The following is an 18,377-nucleotide window of genomic DNA, read 5'->3' on the forward strand; positions in this document are numbered from 1 at the left end:
AAATGCAAACTGGTGCAACCACTCTAGAAGATAGAAGACAGTATGGAGATTTCTCAAAAAATTAAAAATATAATTATCCTATGATCCCACAATTGCACTACTGGATATTTACCCAAAGAATTCAAAGGGATACATGCACCCCTATGTTTGTAGCAACATTATTTACAATAGCCAAGATATGGAAGCAGCTCAAGTGTCCATTAGTTGATGAACAGATAAAGAAGATGTGGTATATTATTCAGCCATTAAAAAAGAATGAAATCTTACCATTTGCAATGACATGAATGGACCTAGAGAGCAAAATGTTAAGTATAAAAAGTCAGATAAAGACAAATACCATATGATTTCACTCACATGTGTAATTTCAAAAATCAAACAAGAAAAGGGAAAAGAGACAAACTCTAACTAAAGGCAACAAACTGATGGTTATCTGAGGGGAGGTAAGTGGGGCAATGGTGAAATAGGTGATGGGGATTAAGCAATGTACTTGTCATGATGAGTACCGGGAAATTAAAACAAAAACTTAAAATAGTAATTATACATCATGACCAAATGGAATTTACTCCAGGGATACAAAGAGGACTCAATATTGGAAACTCTACCAGTATAATCCACCATATTAACAAACTAAAAACTAAACATCCCATGATCATATCAATTAATATTGACAAAGGATTTGACAAAAATCAACACTTATTCATGACAGACAGCAGAAGTCAGAAAAAAAGAAATCCAGAAAGCTTCTTTAACTTAATAAAGAGCATGTACCAAAAAACCTACCGCTAATATCAAACTAAATGCTCCTTTCCTTAATATCAGAAACAAGGCAAGGATGTCCACTCTGCTCAAAGTTCTAGCCAGTGAAATAAAAAAAGGAAATAAAAAGCATACCAATCAGTAAAGAATAAGTAAAACTGAAAAAAAAAAAAAAGAATAAGTAAAACTGTCCATACTTGCATATAACATGACTATTAGAAAAATCCAAGAACACTACAAAAAGAAAACAAACAAAAATGCCTAGAACTAATCACGGAGTTTGGCAAGGTCACAGTTGATATGATCAACATATGAAAATAAAATGTATCTTTATATGCCAGCAATAAACATGTGGATACCAAAATTAAAAATATGCCACTTACAACCCCTCAAAAAATAAAAAAAATTCACATAAATCTAATAAGACAAAACATCCTAACACTACACAACAGGGATGAAAGTAAAGGTGATTTAAATAAATAGACATACCATGTTCATAGATTGAAAATGTCAACATAAGTAAAGGTGTCAATTCTCCCTCCCCAAACTGAGAAGGTTTCACACGACTCCTATCAAAATCGCAGGGGGATTTTTTTGTAGATATAGACGCTATTATTTTATACTTTATATGATAAGACAGAAAAATGAGAATAGCTAAAACAATTTTGAAAGAGACTACATGGCTGGAATCATTCTATCTGATATCAAGACTTGTTACATAGCTACAACTGCAAAACTACGTGGAGAGACAGACATATACCTCAACAGAATAGAACAGAAAACCCAGAAATAGAAACACACAAATATGTCCAGGTGGTTTTTTACAAAGGTGTAAAAGCAATTCAATAGAGGAAAGATAGCCTTTTTAACAAATGGTGTGTGCAGTGGCTAAAAGGCATTTGAGACAAAAAATTGACTTCACCCTAACCTCACACTATGCAAAAATTAACTTAAATGGATCACAGACCTAAATGTAAAATGTCAAACTATAAAACTTTTAGAAAAAAAATATGAGAAAATCTCCAGAATCAAGAGCTAGGCAAAGGGATCTTAAACTTGACATCATAAGCACAATCCATAAAAGGAAAAAGTAAGACACCTTGCCAAAATTAAAAATTTTTGTTCTGTGAAAGACCTTGTTAAAAGGATGAAAAGACAAGCCTCAGGCTGGGGGAAATTATTTGGAACCTACATATCCAACAAAGGCCGGTTTCTAAATTACATAAAGAACTCTTAAAACTCAACAGTATAAGAACAAAGAATGCCATAAAGAACAAAAGACAGCCAAGAGGTACTTCACCATAGAGGATATACAGATGGCAAATAAGCACACAGAAAGATGTTCGAGACCTTTAGGCATTAGAGAAATGCAAATCTAAACCACAAGAAGGTGGGATCCCTGGGTGGCTCAGTGGTTGAGCATCTGCCTTTGGGGGCATGTTTCTGGGTCCAGGGATCAAGTCCCACATCGGGCTTCCTTGCAAGAAGCCCGCTTCTCCCTCTGTCTATGTCTCTGCCTTTCTGTCTCTCATGAATAAATAAATAAAATCTTAAAAAAAAAAAAAAAATAGGGACGCCTGGGTGGCTCAGCAGTTGAGCGTCTGCCTTTGGCTCAGGGCATGATCCCGGAGTCCCAGGATCGAGTCCTACATTGGGCTTCCTGCATGGAGCCTGCTTCTCCCTCTGCCTGTGTCTCTGCCTCTCTTTCTGTGTCTCTTGTGAATAAATAAATAAAATCTAAAAAAATAATAACCCACAAGAAGGTATCATTATCTACCTATCAACATGGCTAAAATGAAAAATAGTGATAACACCAAATGCTGGCAAACATACACAGAAACTAGAACTCCCATATATTGCTGGTAGGACTGTAAAATGGTCAGCCACTCTGGAAAACTGGTAGTTTCTTGTAAAATTAATCATGCAACTACCATATGACCCAGTGATTGCAATCCTAGGCATTTATTCCAGAGAAATAAAGACATGTTCACACGTATATTGTACACTCTAATGCTCAGAGCAGCTCCATTCATAATATCCCCAAACTGGGCATAACCCAGATGTCCTTCTGTGGATGAGTGCTTAAAACAAGCCATGGTACATCCATACTATGGAGTACTACTCAACAACAAAAACAAAAAAAAACCCCACAAATTATTAGTACATACAACCTAAATGAATCTTCAGAGAATTATGCTGAATGAAAAAGCAAATCCATAAAAGTTAAATACTGCACAACCTAATGTATATACATAACATTCTAAAAACGACAAAATTATAGAAATGAAAAACAGATTAGTAGTTGCTAGGGGTTAAAGGAGGACATCAGGGCACAAAGAAAGTGGGCGTGGCTATAAAAGGGGAACATGAGGGATTCTATAATGATAGAAATGTTCTGTATCGGGACTGTATCCATGTCAACATCCTGGTTGAGATATTGAAATACAGTGTTACCACCACTGGAGAAACTGGGTAAGGTACACAAGAGGTCTCTGTGTCATTCTTACAAATGCACTGAATCTACAATTACCTCAAAACAAAAAAGTTAACTTTTAAAAAGGCAAAAAATAAGGACATTTCAGACTGAGAATAAAACAAACATATAAAACTAAAAGCAGAGTTCATCACCAGCAAGCAAAGTTAAGGGAAGTCCTTCAGCCATAAGGAAACAAGTAGATGGAAATCTAAATCCACATAAAGGAATTAAAAAGCACTGGAAACGATAACTATATAGGTAAATACAAAAGATTTCTAAACACATCTGAACTATTTAAAGCAAAACCTTTATAATTTGTTTAAGGCAAAAATAAACAATATACTGTGTGATTATAACACAAGTAGAAATAAAATGTATGACGACAACAGCACAAACGCCACGAGAGGGGAGATGAAAGTACACTGTCACCAAGTCTTTACAATACACAAGTGAAATATTACTTGAAGGCAAACTGATCATTTAAAGAAGTATGACAAACCCTAAAGCCACACTAAAAAAAGGAAACAAAGTTACAGAAAATATGCCAATAAAGATTATCATAAAATTACTCCAAAAGGCAGAAAAAGATGAAAAAGGGTACAAAGAATAGGACAAAGAGAAAACAAACAGCAAGATGGTAATTTAAACCCAACCTTATCAATTAATCTCATTAAATACAAATGGGTTACACCCCAAGATAAAATGCAGAGATTGTTTAAAAAATTACATTATGGGCTATCTATACAAAAAATCCACTTTAAGCATAGACACAAATAGGTTAAAGGTAAAAGATGGAAAAAGATATACCATACTAGCATTAGTCATAAGCAAACTGGAGGGGCTCTATTTATATCAAAGTAGATTTCAGAACCAAGCACATTACTGGGATAAAGAGGGTAATTTTGTCAATTATGAATAGGTCATTTCATCAAGGAGGTCATAATAATCTTAAATGACAAAGCTCCAAAACACGAGGCAAAACTGACAAAACAAAGAAAAAACAAATTCACAAATATATTTGATTTCAACAGACCTCTCTCAAAATTTGACAGTAGCCAGAAAAGCAGTAAGGAACAGAAGACAGCCTCAACAACACTACCAAGTAATTGACCATCATGGAGAAACTCCACACAACACAGCAGAGAACACATCCTTATAAAGTACACATGGGACATTTACCAAGCTAGACCATGTTCTGGTGCATAACACGAGTCGCAAGTTTAAAAGTACTCAAACAATAAAAAATACATCCCCTGACCACAAGAGAATTAAGTTAAAATCCAGTAACAGGACAATTTCTGGAAAATCCTCAAAATACCTGGCAACTAAACACATCTCTAAATAATCACAAAGGCAATTAGAAAGTATCTGGACCTGAATAAAAATGAATACATGAAATACCAAAATGTCTGGAATACAAGTAAAGCAGCATTTCAAGGGGAATTTATGGCATTAAACAGAATGGAAAAGAAGATCTCAAATTAAATGACCTATAAGCTTCCCCTTTAAGAAACTAGTTTAGGGCACTAAATCCAAAGTAGGCAGGAAAAAAAGTAATAAAAAGATAACAAACATCAATGAAACAAAACAAAGTAACAATGAAACCAAGAGTTGATTTTCTGAGATCAATACTACATGAATAAAAAGGGAGAACAGAACATTATGAACAACTTTATGCTAGTACATTCGACATGTAAGACAAATTCCTTAGACACAAACTAACAAAGGTCCCTGATGAAAAAATAGATAACCCAAAGAGGCCTATATCTATTAAAGAATAGGGCCCCAATGGCTTCACTGAAATCTATCAAACATTTAAGTAGGAAATAACACAAATTCTACAAAGTTTTCCGGGAAATAGAAGTAAATAATCCCAACATATTTCATGATGCCACCATTACCCTGATGCCAAAATCAGAAAAAGGAATTATAAGAAGCTACAGATTACTATTCATCATGAACATAAAATTTTTAGCAAATTCAATGATGTACAGAAATCATAATGCCTCGTGACGAAGCTGGGCTCACCTCTGGAATGCAAATTTGGCTTAGCATTCAAGCAAACGCTTGGTGCCCCTATGAAAATTCCCCAGCTAACAACGTATGTAAAAGTGAAAGACTAAAATGTCTTCCCTCTACAGTGAAGAAGGAGACATGGTTGTCACATCTACTTCCATCATATCCATCCAACACTGTAATGGAGGTCCTGGCCAGTGAATCATAGCAAGAAATAGAGCATGCAGACTGGAAATGAAGTAAAATTGTCCTTATCGATAGATCACATGACTGACTCCATATAAAATGTTAAGAAATCTTAAAACAATCAAACAAAACTACCATAATTAATACATTTACCAAGGTTGTAGGATTCAAGACCAATACGCAAAAATCATTTGCATTTTTAGAGTCTAGCAGTAAACAATTAGAAATTAAACTTCAAAAAGTATTACCATTGACAGCTTCCAAAAATATGAAACGCAGATAAATCTGATTTAAAAGTTCACATTGGGGCAGCCCAGGTGGCTCAGTGGTTTAGCGCCTGCCTTCGGCCAAGGGCCTGATCCTGGAGACCCAGGATCGAGTCCCACATCAGGCTCCCTGCATGGAGCCTGATTCTCCCTCTGCCTGTGTCTCTGCCTCTCTCTGTCTCTGTGTCTCTCATGAATAAATAAATAAAATCTTTTTTTTATTTTTTATTTATTTATTTATGATAGTCACACACACAGAGAGAGAGAGAGAGAGAGAGAGGCAGAGACACAGGCAGAGGGAGAAGCAGGCTCTATGCACCGGGAGCCCGATGTGGGATTCGATCCCGGGTCTCCAGGATCGCGCCCTGGGCCAAAGACAGGCGCTAAACCGCTGCGCCACCCAGGGATCCCAATAAATAAAATCTTAAAAAAAAAAAAGTTCACATTATATTTGTACATTGACAATTAAGCAATATTGCTAAGAAAAATTACAGAGAACCTAAATAAATGGGGATATACACCTTGTTTAAGGACAGAAAATAATACTGTTTAGGTGTCAACTCATCCTAAATTAATTCATAGATTCAACACAATGTCAATCAAAATCTCAGGAAGCTTTTTTTTTTTTTTTAAAGATTTTATTTACTTATTCATAGAGACCGAGAGAGAGAGAGAGAGAGAGAGGCAGAGACACAAGCAGAGGGAGAAGCAGACTCCACACAGGGAGCCGAACTCGATCCGAGGTCTCCAGGATCACACCCTGGGCTGCAGGCGGCGCCAAACCGCTGCACCACCAGGGCTGCCCTCAGGAAGCTTTTTTGTAGAAGTTCACAAAATTCACTTGGAAATGCAAAGGACCAAGAATGGCCAAAGCAACTTTGAAAAAGGACAAGGACAAGAACATGGAGGACGACTTTCCTGACTACAAAACTTTTATTTATTATTATTATTTTTTAAAGATTTTATTTATTCATGAGAGACAGAGAGAGACAGAGAGAGAGAGAGGCAGAGACACAGGCAGAGGGAGAAGCAGGCTCCATGTATGGAGCCTGATATGGGACTCAATCCCAGGACTCCAGGATCACGCCTGGGCCGAAGGTAGGCGCCAAACCACTGAGCCATCCAGGGATCCCCCAAAACTTTTAAATACATAGTAATCAAGACCGCCATCTTATGGTGTCAAGATAGACAGTGTCAGCATAACAGAATAGAGCCCAGAAATAGATCCATATAGATACGGCCAATTGATTTTTGATAAAGAAGCAAGACAATTTAGTGGAGAAAGGACTATCTTTCAAACAAATAGTGCTGGAACAATTGGATATCCAATATTGAAAAACCTGACCTTCGATCCGTTCTTCACACCACTAATAAAAATTAACTCAAAATGGATCACTGACCAATATAAAAGCTAAAACTATAGAACTTCTAAAATATAGAGAAAATCATTGAGACCTCTGGTGAGGCAAAGATTTCTTAATATAACACTTAAAATACAAGTGATAAGAAAAAATAATGACGTGAAATTCTTCAAAACTTAAAACATGCTCTTCAAAAAACAGTGTGAAGAGAATATTCTTCTCCAGACTGGAAGATAGTATTTGCAAATTACATATCCGATAAAAGACTTGTATCCAGAATATATAAAAAACTTTCAAAACTCAACAACAAGAACACTACCCAATTTTAAATCAAAAGATATGAACAGGCACTCTAGCCAAGAGTATACAGACGGCAATAAACTATATGGAAAGATGTTCAACATCATTACTCATTAGGGAAGTACAATTTAAAACCACAGTAGGGTAGTTCTTGCTATACTACATACTTATCAGAATGACTTGAGGCTGGAAAGCCTGACCACATCAAATATTATGGGGAGATACAGAGTAAATGGAACTTTCACTCACTGCTGCTGGGAATGTAAAATACCAGAATCCCTTTGGGAACTACAGCTTGGCAGTTTACCTTAAAGTTAACAAACATATACTACAAGACTGAACCATTCCACTCCTAGATATTTATCCAAGAGAAAAGAAAACATGTCCTTATAAAGACCTGTTTATAAATGCTCATAGCAGCTTAATCTGTGAGGGCCTCAAATGAGAAAGAACCCAAATTCCATCAATAGGTAGGTGAACAGAGAAACAAAATGCGGTACCATCCATGCAATGGAACACTACTCAACAATAAAAACTATTGATACACGCAACAACATGGAATGTTAAAATAATTGCACTAAATGAAAGAATTCAGACAATTTAAGAATATATGCCTGTGTAATTCTATTATATGACATTCTAAAAAATACAAACTGATCTATAGTAGACAGAAAACACATCAGTGGTTGCCTGGGGTGGAAGGGATGGGAGTGATTTCAAAGGAGCACTAGGAAACTTCAGGGGTGATGAATATATTCAATACCTTAAGTGTAGTGGTAGTTTTTTTTTTTTTAATTTTTATTTATTTATGATAGTCACACAGAGAGAGAGAGAGAGAGAGAGAGAGAGAGAGAGAGGCAGAGACACAGGCAGAGGGAGAAGCAGGCTCCATGCACCGGGAGCCCGACATGGGATTCGATCCCGGGTCTCCCGGATCACACCCTAGGCCAAAGGCAGGCGCTAAACCGCTGCGCCACCCAGGGATCCCTGTAGTGGTAGTTTTATGAGAGTATACAAATGTCAGAATGTATCAAATATATATTTTAAGTATGTGCAATTTACTGTATGTCAATTATACCTCAATAAACCTAAGCAAAGAAAAATATATAATCACATATATAATAAAGAGATGTAACTAACATGTATATAACCATGCCCCAAGATATCTAAATAAAGGAACAATAGAAAGCAAATGAAAGCTACCAATAGCATAAAAGATAGGCACTAACTTTGGACACTGGGAGCTTCTGAATTTTTTGTTGGTCTCGCCCCTTGTGGCCCAGGTGCCAGGACTGGGTTTTAATCCACATGCTACTTTCATTAAGCACAAAAGTAATGGGAAAGCTGTCTGTGGGGAATGAATTATGAATTTCGGGGGAAAATGAGGGTAAACAAAATGTTCATTCTGTAATTTAAAAGCCCTTGGCATACCAAACACCTCTGGGCAGTGAGATTCTAGGTGATTTTCCTTTGGTTTCTTTAAATTTTTCTGTACTTTCCAAATTCTTTACAAGCATTATTTTGCTCTTTGGGGGAGGGGTAAACAGTTTTAAAAGAACTGGTTTAAATTCTCCATCAAGTAAAGGACTATTCAAAAAGAAGCAGCAAAAGGAGTTTTCACCCTGATAATTAACGAATAGCACGCACACACACCTCAGCACTAATATGGATCAAAAGACAGGGAGGCTCTGTTTATAAGAATGAAGGATATTTACAATATATTTAGAAGATCAAACCTCAAAGACTAGTTATTTTCTAAATTCTAAATTTTACTGGTCAACCACTGAGTTGGCTGTCACCTATTAAAGACGTGATATATTTTAACTGATTTCCTGCCCTTTAGTTGAAAACTGAGCTCGCACACACACACTAAAGTCCTGTATGAATTTTCAGGAGGTTGGGGGCTGTAACAAGAGGTTCCTCTCCACTAAGGCTTACAAACCTGTAAATGAATCAAGCCTTACAATACAGGATAGAAGCCAGGAGAGACAGGATTTCTTAATTCTGCTTGTCCCAAGCTGTTGGTGACAGACATTAATGTCACATTTTTCAGCAAGTGTAGAAAGCCAGCAGGGGGTTCAGAAATGGCAAATGCTGATAAAATATGTTTCTTTTTAAATAACTTCACATGTCAAGTTAGGTGCAAAATGATTTTTATGAAACCTGAATACAAATCTTAAGAGTCTTCTTCCATGGTTTCTAAAAGAATAAACCAGTTTCCTAGTGATCATAGAGTTCTTGGCTTAATTCTTCACTATCATTACAGAGAAAAAAATGAAAGTAGGTTAGCATACCACAACACCACACAAGTAACATAGCCCAGAACACTTACATGTCTTGGAGTGTTCATGTGATAGCATGTAATTGGCAAGAGGTGGTGTGTAAGTCAAACACTGCAATGCTGCATTGGCAAAACAGGTATTGCCCAAATTCTGGAGCCCGGCTCCAACTCTATGAGTCTGTTGCCACTTAAGACAAATCTTCTCAGATGGGAAAAGAACTTTTTGTGGAGGAGCAATGCCATCACCTAGGGCTAGAAAAACAAACAAGAAATATTTAAAAAAAAAAAAAGCTTTGCACGTTTCTCAAGCTAAATAAATAGCAACACATCAAACTGAATCTGATCAAGATTAGTTTGTTTTTTTTTTTAAGGATTTTATTTATTTATTCATGAGAGACATAGAGAGACAGACACAGGAAGAGGGAGAAGCAGGCTCCATGCAGGGAGCCTGATGTGGGACTTGATCCCAGGACTCCAGGATCATGCCCTGGGCTGAAGGCAGGCTCTAAACCGCTGAGCCACCCAGGAGTCCCTCAAGATTAGGTTTTTACCAGCTACCAGAAATACAGGGAAGAAAGTGATATTTTAAAAGAAGGATCTTAGAATGTGGGAAATTGAAATGATTTGGTTTCTTCAATAGTACAGACCAAAGGGGGTGTGTTAATAGAAACTTAAAGACATCCACCAAATGCAAAGTATAGACCTTGTTTTGATGTTGATTTCAACAAATGAAATGGTAAAAAAATTTTTTTTGACAATCAGAAATGTTAACATTGGCTGGAGTTTTAATTTAAAGATGCTTTAAATTTTATTTTATTTTATTTTATTTTTTGATGCTTTAAATTTTAGAAAATAATTTTTTAGATACGCAAACTAGAATATTCATAGATGAAATACAAAGTCTTGGATTTGCTTTACAATGACAGGGGAGTAAATGGGTGAAGGTATAATTGGCTATGAGTTGATAAATGTCAACATTGACTGATGGTACATGAGAGTTCACCATAATCGCTCTTTGAGATCTACTTAAAAATTTTCCAACACAATCTATAGAAAATCCAGGATGAGTCCACTCTCTACAACATCTGCTTGGATGCTTCTATTCAGTACCACCATCATCACTGTCCTCTCCACCAGCACTCCACATATTGAGTCCTTCCTTATTAGCTGTCAGACAGTCTCAATTCTAAGAGTTAGTAGTGATGTCATTCTTATTTTACCAGAAAAGAAACAGGCTCTGAACTCAGGCTGTTTCTTGGGCACCACCATCCATGCACAAGTATGCTCTAAGTAGTCTAAAAAGATGTTTATTTTCAAGATTTATAAACAGATTATTAATGATAACTATGCTAGAGAAATCAGGTATAAAGCTCAAAAACAACTTATTTAGGAAAGTTTGATCATTGATCTGAGGACTACTTTTTCAAGTTTGCCAGTTCCTTGGCACTACTGGGAGATGGAAACGCCTCACCAGATGGCTCTCTATTTTAACTAAGAAATTAATGGGTAATAAGTATGCAAAGGTAGGCTTCAGTTCAGTGGGAATGGAAAGCAAAATTAGGAAAAAGGAAATGAGTCTGCGGAGAGTGGGACAAGGGCTCCAGAAAGGGCATGGCAGGGTGCTGTGAGCTAAGGCTTGAGGGACGGAAAGGAACCCCAGCAAGTAATGGGAAGTTCAAGTCAGTGAAAAGAAGTGCTGTGGGAAGGTCTTGCTGGTGAAAATCTTTAAACTCTATGTGTAACACTGAATTGTTTATTTTGTGATATAAACTCTCCTCCCACTGAAACACCTTCAGCAAATCACACCACCCACCACATCACAATACCACATTTACTATGAAGATGCAAAACCATACAAGGGCCAAATTATTCTAAGCCAAATGACATTCTGAGTCGGAACTAATCTATCTTCTTTGCATTTCAAAGCTTCCAAATCCAGAAGTCTCAGAAGTACCAACCAAAGTGTCAATGTCTCATTTTACCAGATCAGTTTTAACAAATGTAACCACATTTACACAGTTTCAACAAATGTAGCATTTACATTATCTGCTGTCTTTCAAAGAACTTTATTACCAGAGATGATTTTAAGGGGCCAAAACTCCAAATACTAAAAAAAAAAACAACCCACAGTTAGGTGGAGCCATTTGTTAAAAGGAAACTTTTTTTTTTTTTTTTAAGATTTCATTTATTTATTCATGAGAGACACAGAGAGAGAGAGAGAAAGAGAAGCAGAGACACAGGCAGAGGGAGAAGTAGGCTCCATGCAGGGAGCCTGACGTGGGACTCGATCCCAGGTCTCTGGGATCAGGCCCTGAGCTAAAGGCAGCACTAAACCGCTGAGCCACCCGGGCTGCCCAAAAGGCAACCATTTAAAAAAAAATATCTTCAGGGACCCCTGGGTGGCTCAGAGGTTGAGCGTCTGCCTTTGGCTCAGGGCATGATCCTGCGGTCCCGGGATCAAGTCCCCACATTGGGCTCCCTGCATGGAGCCTGCTTCTCCCTCTGCCTATGTCTCTGCGTCTCTCTCAGTGTCTCTCATGAATAAATATTTTTTTAAAAATCTTCAAAAATTTTAAAGATAGACATCTAGGGAACTATGGTTACCTGACAAGTTAACAAAATGCCTGCCCATCTCAAATCTCACCAAGATGAAGCTTATCCTCCAAAAAATTAGGAATAAAAAACTACAAATGTTATAGTAACTAAAAGTCATCTACCTTGTTATGACACTTTTTTTTAAGGTTTCATTTATTTATTCATGAGAGGCACAGAGAGAAAAGTGGAGACATAGACAGAGGGAGAAGCAGGCTCCATTCGAGGAGCCTGATGTGGGACTCAGTCCCAGGATGCCTGCATCACGACCTGAGCCAAAGGCAGACACTCAACCCCTGAGCCACCAAGGCGACCCTGTTATGATACATGTTAATCATAAACAAGTAGTGCAGAAAAATGAAGCCTGCTGGCCACTTGGGTAGCAATAGGTCTTACAAAAGAAGACCCTCTCCAAAACTACCAACCATTGACAACATTTATATAAAAGTTTCTTGGAAGAATTTTGTCCTTAAAAAAGTAGTACCTTGATCCTTTTGTGGTGATGGTTTTGATTTATCAGGTACAGATGAACTTGAATAAACTACAGCACCAGGTACTGGTCCTAAAGAAAGTGTGTGATTTGAAACATCATTTAGCGAAGACACAGCTCCCCAGCTGGCAGAACCTGCATCCATGTCTCCAGGTGAGACTGCCTCAGAGCTGCCAGGCTGATTCTGATAGGTTGATGGGTCTGAAGATTCAGAAGCTTTGTCAACTATGGTCATTGTTCAACTCTGCAAAAGACAAAATACAGTTGTTTCATAAAGTGAGAAAAGTAATCTACTTAACCTACCATTAGATTTTAATCTACCATTAGATCTAGTCATATTTAATCATTGTCAAACAAGTCACTGTAATATACCAGCAGCAGTATTTTTAAATTTTGAAATCATTTCCTTGGAACATTTAGCATTGTGCTCATCTAACAATTTTAGTTGTAAAAACTTCAATGAAATATTTGATTGGATCTTGTCATTCTATCCCGAGAGCCCCCTAAAATTTCTTAGTCTCATATTTCGGTTTATAATCAGGTACCTCAATTTCCAATTCTATACATTTGCCAAAAACCCATATATTTTGTTCTATCTAGCTTTAATTTTAACCTTCAAGTCCAAAATGACTTGTTTGAAATATATTATTCAAAAAACAATAGGAAGTCACACATTTGAAAAGTTTTCCTGAAGAGGCTCATTTATTTGGTATATGTGACTTTTTAAACAAAGCCCGTAAGATATTACTGACATCAAATTTGAACATAAATACAGGTTAAAAAAGTAATTATAATTTTCTCTCTGAATCCTACTTTTAAATCTTAGGGCTACACTTAAGCATTTTCTATATGCTGGGCACTGTGTTAATCACTGAACATAGATTCACTTAATTTTCATAATGGACCTATGAGAAATTGGACAGAGTCCACAGGGTCTAGAAAATGGAGCAATTATAACCCAAACTTAGTCACCAAGTAGAACCAGGCACCTGGCCCAATATTCCCAGCAAGAGTTCCTTCTGGCTATACCCATCCAGTCAAGGGGATCCTTTTAGGAATGTAAACTGTCCAGTGACAACCAAATCCAGTGTGCCACTCCTCTATAGATAACCGTTCTTTGAGGCGTGCCCTGACCGCCCCAGGTACAACATCCCGACACCCAGACTTGCTCCTGCCTGACATAGGAACCGCTCCCCACGTTCCATTCCTACCTGCTCTCTCTGACTCTTCGCCTCCTGTTCTTTTTTTACCTCACTCTCTTCCATCCTTCCACCTCTGGCCAGTTACCACTTCCACTTCTCAGCTTAGAATTCATTTCCTCTGGGACACTTTCCTTGACAACATTTCTCACTGGGTTAGAACCCATCCTGCGAGCTCCCACAGCGCCCTGGCGCTGATTTCTATGGTAGCGCTACAGCACCCACTCCATGGCCGGTTTCACTCATTGCTCTCTGTCATACTTTTATTTCTATTTCCTGACCTGGCACACAGAAAGCTTGCCACACATGTGCTGAGCAAATGAATGAATTCTGAAGATAGGAAGTAACCAGTGTTTGCTTTTAGCACCAGTTTGTCCTGAGTGATTTATATACAGTATCTCATTTGTATACAGTATCTCATTCCTACTTTGAAGTAGGAACAGCCTTTTAAAACTTGTTTTAAAAAATATTCAATACAGTCAAGTGAAAGAATAAATACCAATGCGTACGCCACCTCAACAAATGCTGTGATGCACAGTTTGCTCACAGTGAGCTTCTTTTAAAATCCTCAAATTTGTTATAATTTTAAATGATGGCATGATTACAGTCCTCTGCCCCAAAAGCACAACCTTAAAAATTTTTTTGGAATCTTATGCAGAAATTAAAAAGTAGATGTCAGATTACATCTTAATAAAATAAGAAAAACGGAACTATTTTAAGTCAATCTATGATACAGGATCCTCATTCAGGAAGAAAGCTTGAGCTGTTTTATCCAAATAAAGTCTACACCATGAAACACAGTGGAGGCAAGCATGTGTAAGAAAACAAAGGAGGAGGAGGAAGACAAGGAGGAGCAAAACGAAGAAGTCAAAACAGCGTCCTGAGGAAAGGTTAATTTGGCCTCATTTACAATAACATTTACTAGAAAAAAACCTCAATTTTCCCAGGGTAAACATCCCTTCAGGACAATCATTAACAAATGACCAAATAAAACCATTTTACTTGTTCCAATTGCCTTTGGGGGCTGGGATGGGGGGTGGGGGGTGGGGAGGCGGGCTCTTAAAAAAAATTAAGGAAAGCATACAACTCAATCATCAATAACCATATAGCATTATAATTCTAGGAAAACAAACCAAAACTATCCATTTGTCTTCATTTGTATATTCGGCCAATGAATGCTTACTTATCCTAAAACCATCAAATATCCAAACCAAATTCCATCTGCTACAGAGATATCCTTTCTAGAAGTCAAACAATGTTGCACAGGACCTAAGATTCATACAGTTAAAGAAGTTCTTTACTCTCAGTAAAGCTTCTAAACATTATGGTTATATCAGGACTTTTAAGCAGCTATTTCAGTGAAAAGTTAAAATTTCTCTCAGCATCTTCTAATGATACACAAAAAGTTATAAAAGCACGTTTGAAAAAAATGAGTACTTGAATCAAGGCTGGATGTGTGTAGAGGAATGAGACAAATGGAGTTCACAAATGCTTCCTTTGCCTTAAGTGCAATCTTTTATTTGGAAGGCTTAAAATTTTCAGTCCCTTATATGATATTTCTATCAAATAGCATATGCTTTTTTTTTTTTCATTTAAAAAAAGAAAAGCGTATCTCTACTTTAAAATCACTGTGGCACTGCTCATAAAGGGGATAACATGAATACATGTAGAGAAGAAAATGATACAGTCTTCATAAACAACGTAATCCACGTTTTTGTGACATTTCTATTTAAAAAGAAAACACACAAGCTTTAAAAAGATAAAGCCTTGATTTCAATTATTTTTAGGTAAATAAAACGACTGGCCTTAAAGCTTTACAAACCAGGGTAGACTTGATTCAACGATAGGAAAAGAAAGTGAAACTGACCTTAAATAAAAACAAATAAGTAAAACTGATTATCCATATCCCCTGTGCACGATGAATGAACCCAGAGAGTAAAATTATCTTTAAAATTTACAACTCTCTTAAAAAATTTCGAGACGCCACAAAAACGTAGGAGAACCTATAATACCGTTGTTAACCTCGAAAGAGAGGTGTTAACTGAACACGTTCCTCAACCAGTTTCACTATTATCCGAGTGTCTTTACTTTAAATAACCAACATGTTTTCCCATAAACAAGTAAACCCTAAGGCCTCCCTGAATATAAAAGCGCCATTCAACAAAAGTGATCTCGACTGCATTCATTAGAACGAGGTTAAAGTCCTAGGATCGTAAAACTTCGGTCCCGTCAAATCTTCATTTCAAACATCTGAAACTGATCACCCTCGTCCCCGACCCCCTCCAGGTAAGTCCGCTCTCCCTGCGCTGAAGATAAAGAACGCGACCGAGGCGCACACGCTCTGGGGGACGCGCCGCCGGGGCCGGCCCCTCCTCTCCCCTCCGCCCCTCCGCCCCTCCGCCCCTCCGCCCCCCCACCCCGAGGGTGCCCGCTCCGCCCCGGCGGCCGGCGTGGGGAACTCGGACACTCGGCTGAGGAGCCAGGTGGACCGCCTCGCGAGAGGGACCGGCGCGCCGCCGAGGGGCGCCGGGGTGGGAAAGTTTGTCTCCCTGGGGGCGCGGGGGGGGGCGGGGAGGCGAGCCCCGGGCTCCGAGGGCCGCTCCGAGGGTGAGAGGTGGCAGCCACGCGGGGGGCGGCGGGCGGGCCGGGGACGCCGGGCTCCGCGGCCGGCACCAGCACACGCCCACCGCGGGCAGACCCATGCGGGCCAGGCCGCCCCGGAGCCGCCCGCCCGGCCCGGCCCACGGGCCGAGGGGGCGGGCTGGGGCCGGGTGGGGGTGGGAGGGCAGTGTCCATGGCAACCAGGGGGGTCTGGCCTCCCCGCGCAGCCCCGCTCTCCCGGCGCCCGACCGCCCCGGCCGCCGCCCCCTCCCCAGCGGCCTGGCCCGGCCGGCGGTAGCGGCGCTGCCACCGGCGCCGCGGGGTCCCGGGCGGCCCCGCGGCTGCGAAGGGGGCGGCAGGCGAGGGGCCGCGCCAGTCCCCTGCGGGCCGCGCCGGCTCAGGGGCGGCCTGGCCAGCTGCGGCCGAGGCGAGCGGGGCGCTCTGCGGGCCCCACGCCGGCCGGCGGCAGGCGGGAAGGAGGCGGGAGCTTACCTGACCCGGCTCGGCGCTCGCTCCATCCCCCTCGGCCGCCGCCGCCGCCGCCGCCGCACACAGCCCAGCCGCCCGGCGGGGGACAATGACGTGCCTCCATCCGGGCACCGCCGCCGCCGCCTCCGGGTCAGCGCCGCGCCCGCAGCGCCCCGCCGGGCCGCCAGGGGGCGCGCCAGGGCCGCGCCCGCACGCGCCGCCGCCCAGGGGCCGTCGCACAAGAGGCGCGGCGCGGAGCTAACGGGCCGGGCGAGCGCGGGAGGGGCGGTCGCCAAAGCGCCGCCGGCGCAGGCTGGCGCGCGCGTCACTGGAGCGCCGGGCGCCGCGGAAGGAGCGCGCTGATTGGCGGAGCCGAGCCGCGCGGCGCAGGCCAGGGCGGTCTTTCCCCGGAGCGGCCGGCGGGAGCGGAGCGCCCCGAGCGCGCGGCGGCCGGGTGGTCCGAGCTGCGCCCTCCCCGCGCCCTCGCCGCGCCCTCGCCGCGCCCGGGCCCATCTGGCCTGCGCGGTGACGCGGAGGGCCAGGGTCCCCTGAACGGACACGGGTCCGGGAGAGCCTCGGCCTAGCGATCCAGCATTTAAGGACGCCGGAGCGCGCGGGCGCCAGTCGGGATTCCTAGGCACTCGGCGGGAAGGAGAGTTTGAAGGCTGGCCCTTGAAAAGAGCCCGTCACGACTGCACCTCCGCTCCAAGCGTTCCTCGCACTTAATGGGACAGCTAGACCAGCTCTGGCTCCCCAGTGCCGGGTGCCTACTCCCGAGCACTTACTGGGTTTCCGCGGCGAGATTCAGCGCTGCAGCTCCGCTCGTCTCGGATGGCTTCTCGGCTTTGATTAAGGACAGGGCACTCTCCTGCACTAATCCGAGCCCTTCCCACGGTCTAACGTCCAACACCGAGTCACACCCGACCCTAGCCGAGGCCACCTCCTCGCCACACCCATTCCCTCAGTATCCTTTCTGATGCTCTCCTCCTAGTCTCAACTCCCGTTCCACCGTTATTTTCCTGTGATCTCCTTCATCCTTCAATAACACAGGTCAAACGTTGCTCTCTTCAGAGCTTTCAGCCTCTTGCCCGCAGAATAGTCTAAACTCCTTCACCTGACACTGAAGCCTCAGTTACCTTTCTTCTTGTGTGGGTCCCAGCCATAGCAGACTTTTTTCCTACAAACACCCCATTCCTACATCTATCTGCTTGGGGAAGCCCTGCCTGTGCCTCCTCATGGAGCCCCGCTTGAATCCCCCATCAGAATCTCACTACTCCCCCTTAAAAGACTGCACATATTTTCATGGTGGCCCTTACTTCACTCTTGTTATGGAAAGAGATCACTTGTGTGATTAACAATATCAGTTGTGTGTTTGGAGCAGAACA

At 41.2% G+C, this 18,377-nt stretch overlaps 1 protein-coding gene across 3 annotated transcripts in view; it reads right to left on the reverse strand.

Annotated features, from left to right (window-relative positions):
* The window catches only part of USP42 (ubiquitin specific peptidase 42), a 71,605-nt gene that overhangs the window by 32,787 nt on the left and 20,441 nt on the right, over positions 1-18,377 (reverse strand). Inside the window, exons 1-3 of one of the 3 annotated variants that reach the window (XM_077907750.1) lie at positions 17,017-17,149; positions 12,719-12,968; positions 9,694-9,894 (exon numbers count right to left, since the gene is read on the reverse strand). In XM_077907750.1, the coding sequence (XP_077763876.1) occupies positions 9,694-9,894; positions 12,719-12,959 (442 nt within the window). In that variant the 5' untranslated portion in view covers positions 12,960-12,968; positions 17,017-17,149. Of the gene's footprint in view, positions 1-9,693; positions 9,895-12,718; positions 12,969-13,935; positions 14,891-17,016; positions 17,150-18,377 lie in introns of those variants that run through there. The other 2 variants (XM_077907752.1, XM_077907751.1) reach the window with 2 other exon arrangements.

This window comes from Canis aureus, chromosome 8, assembly GCF_053574225.1.
Source record: "Canis aureus isolate CA01 chromosome 8, VMU_Caureus_v.1.0, whole genome shotgun sequence".
Lineage (NCBI taxonomy): Eukaryota > Metazoa > Chordata > Mammalia > Carnivora > Canidae > Canis > Canis aureus.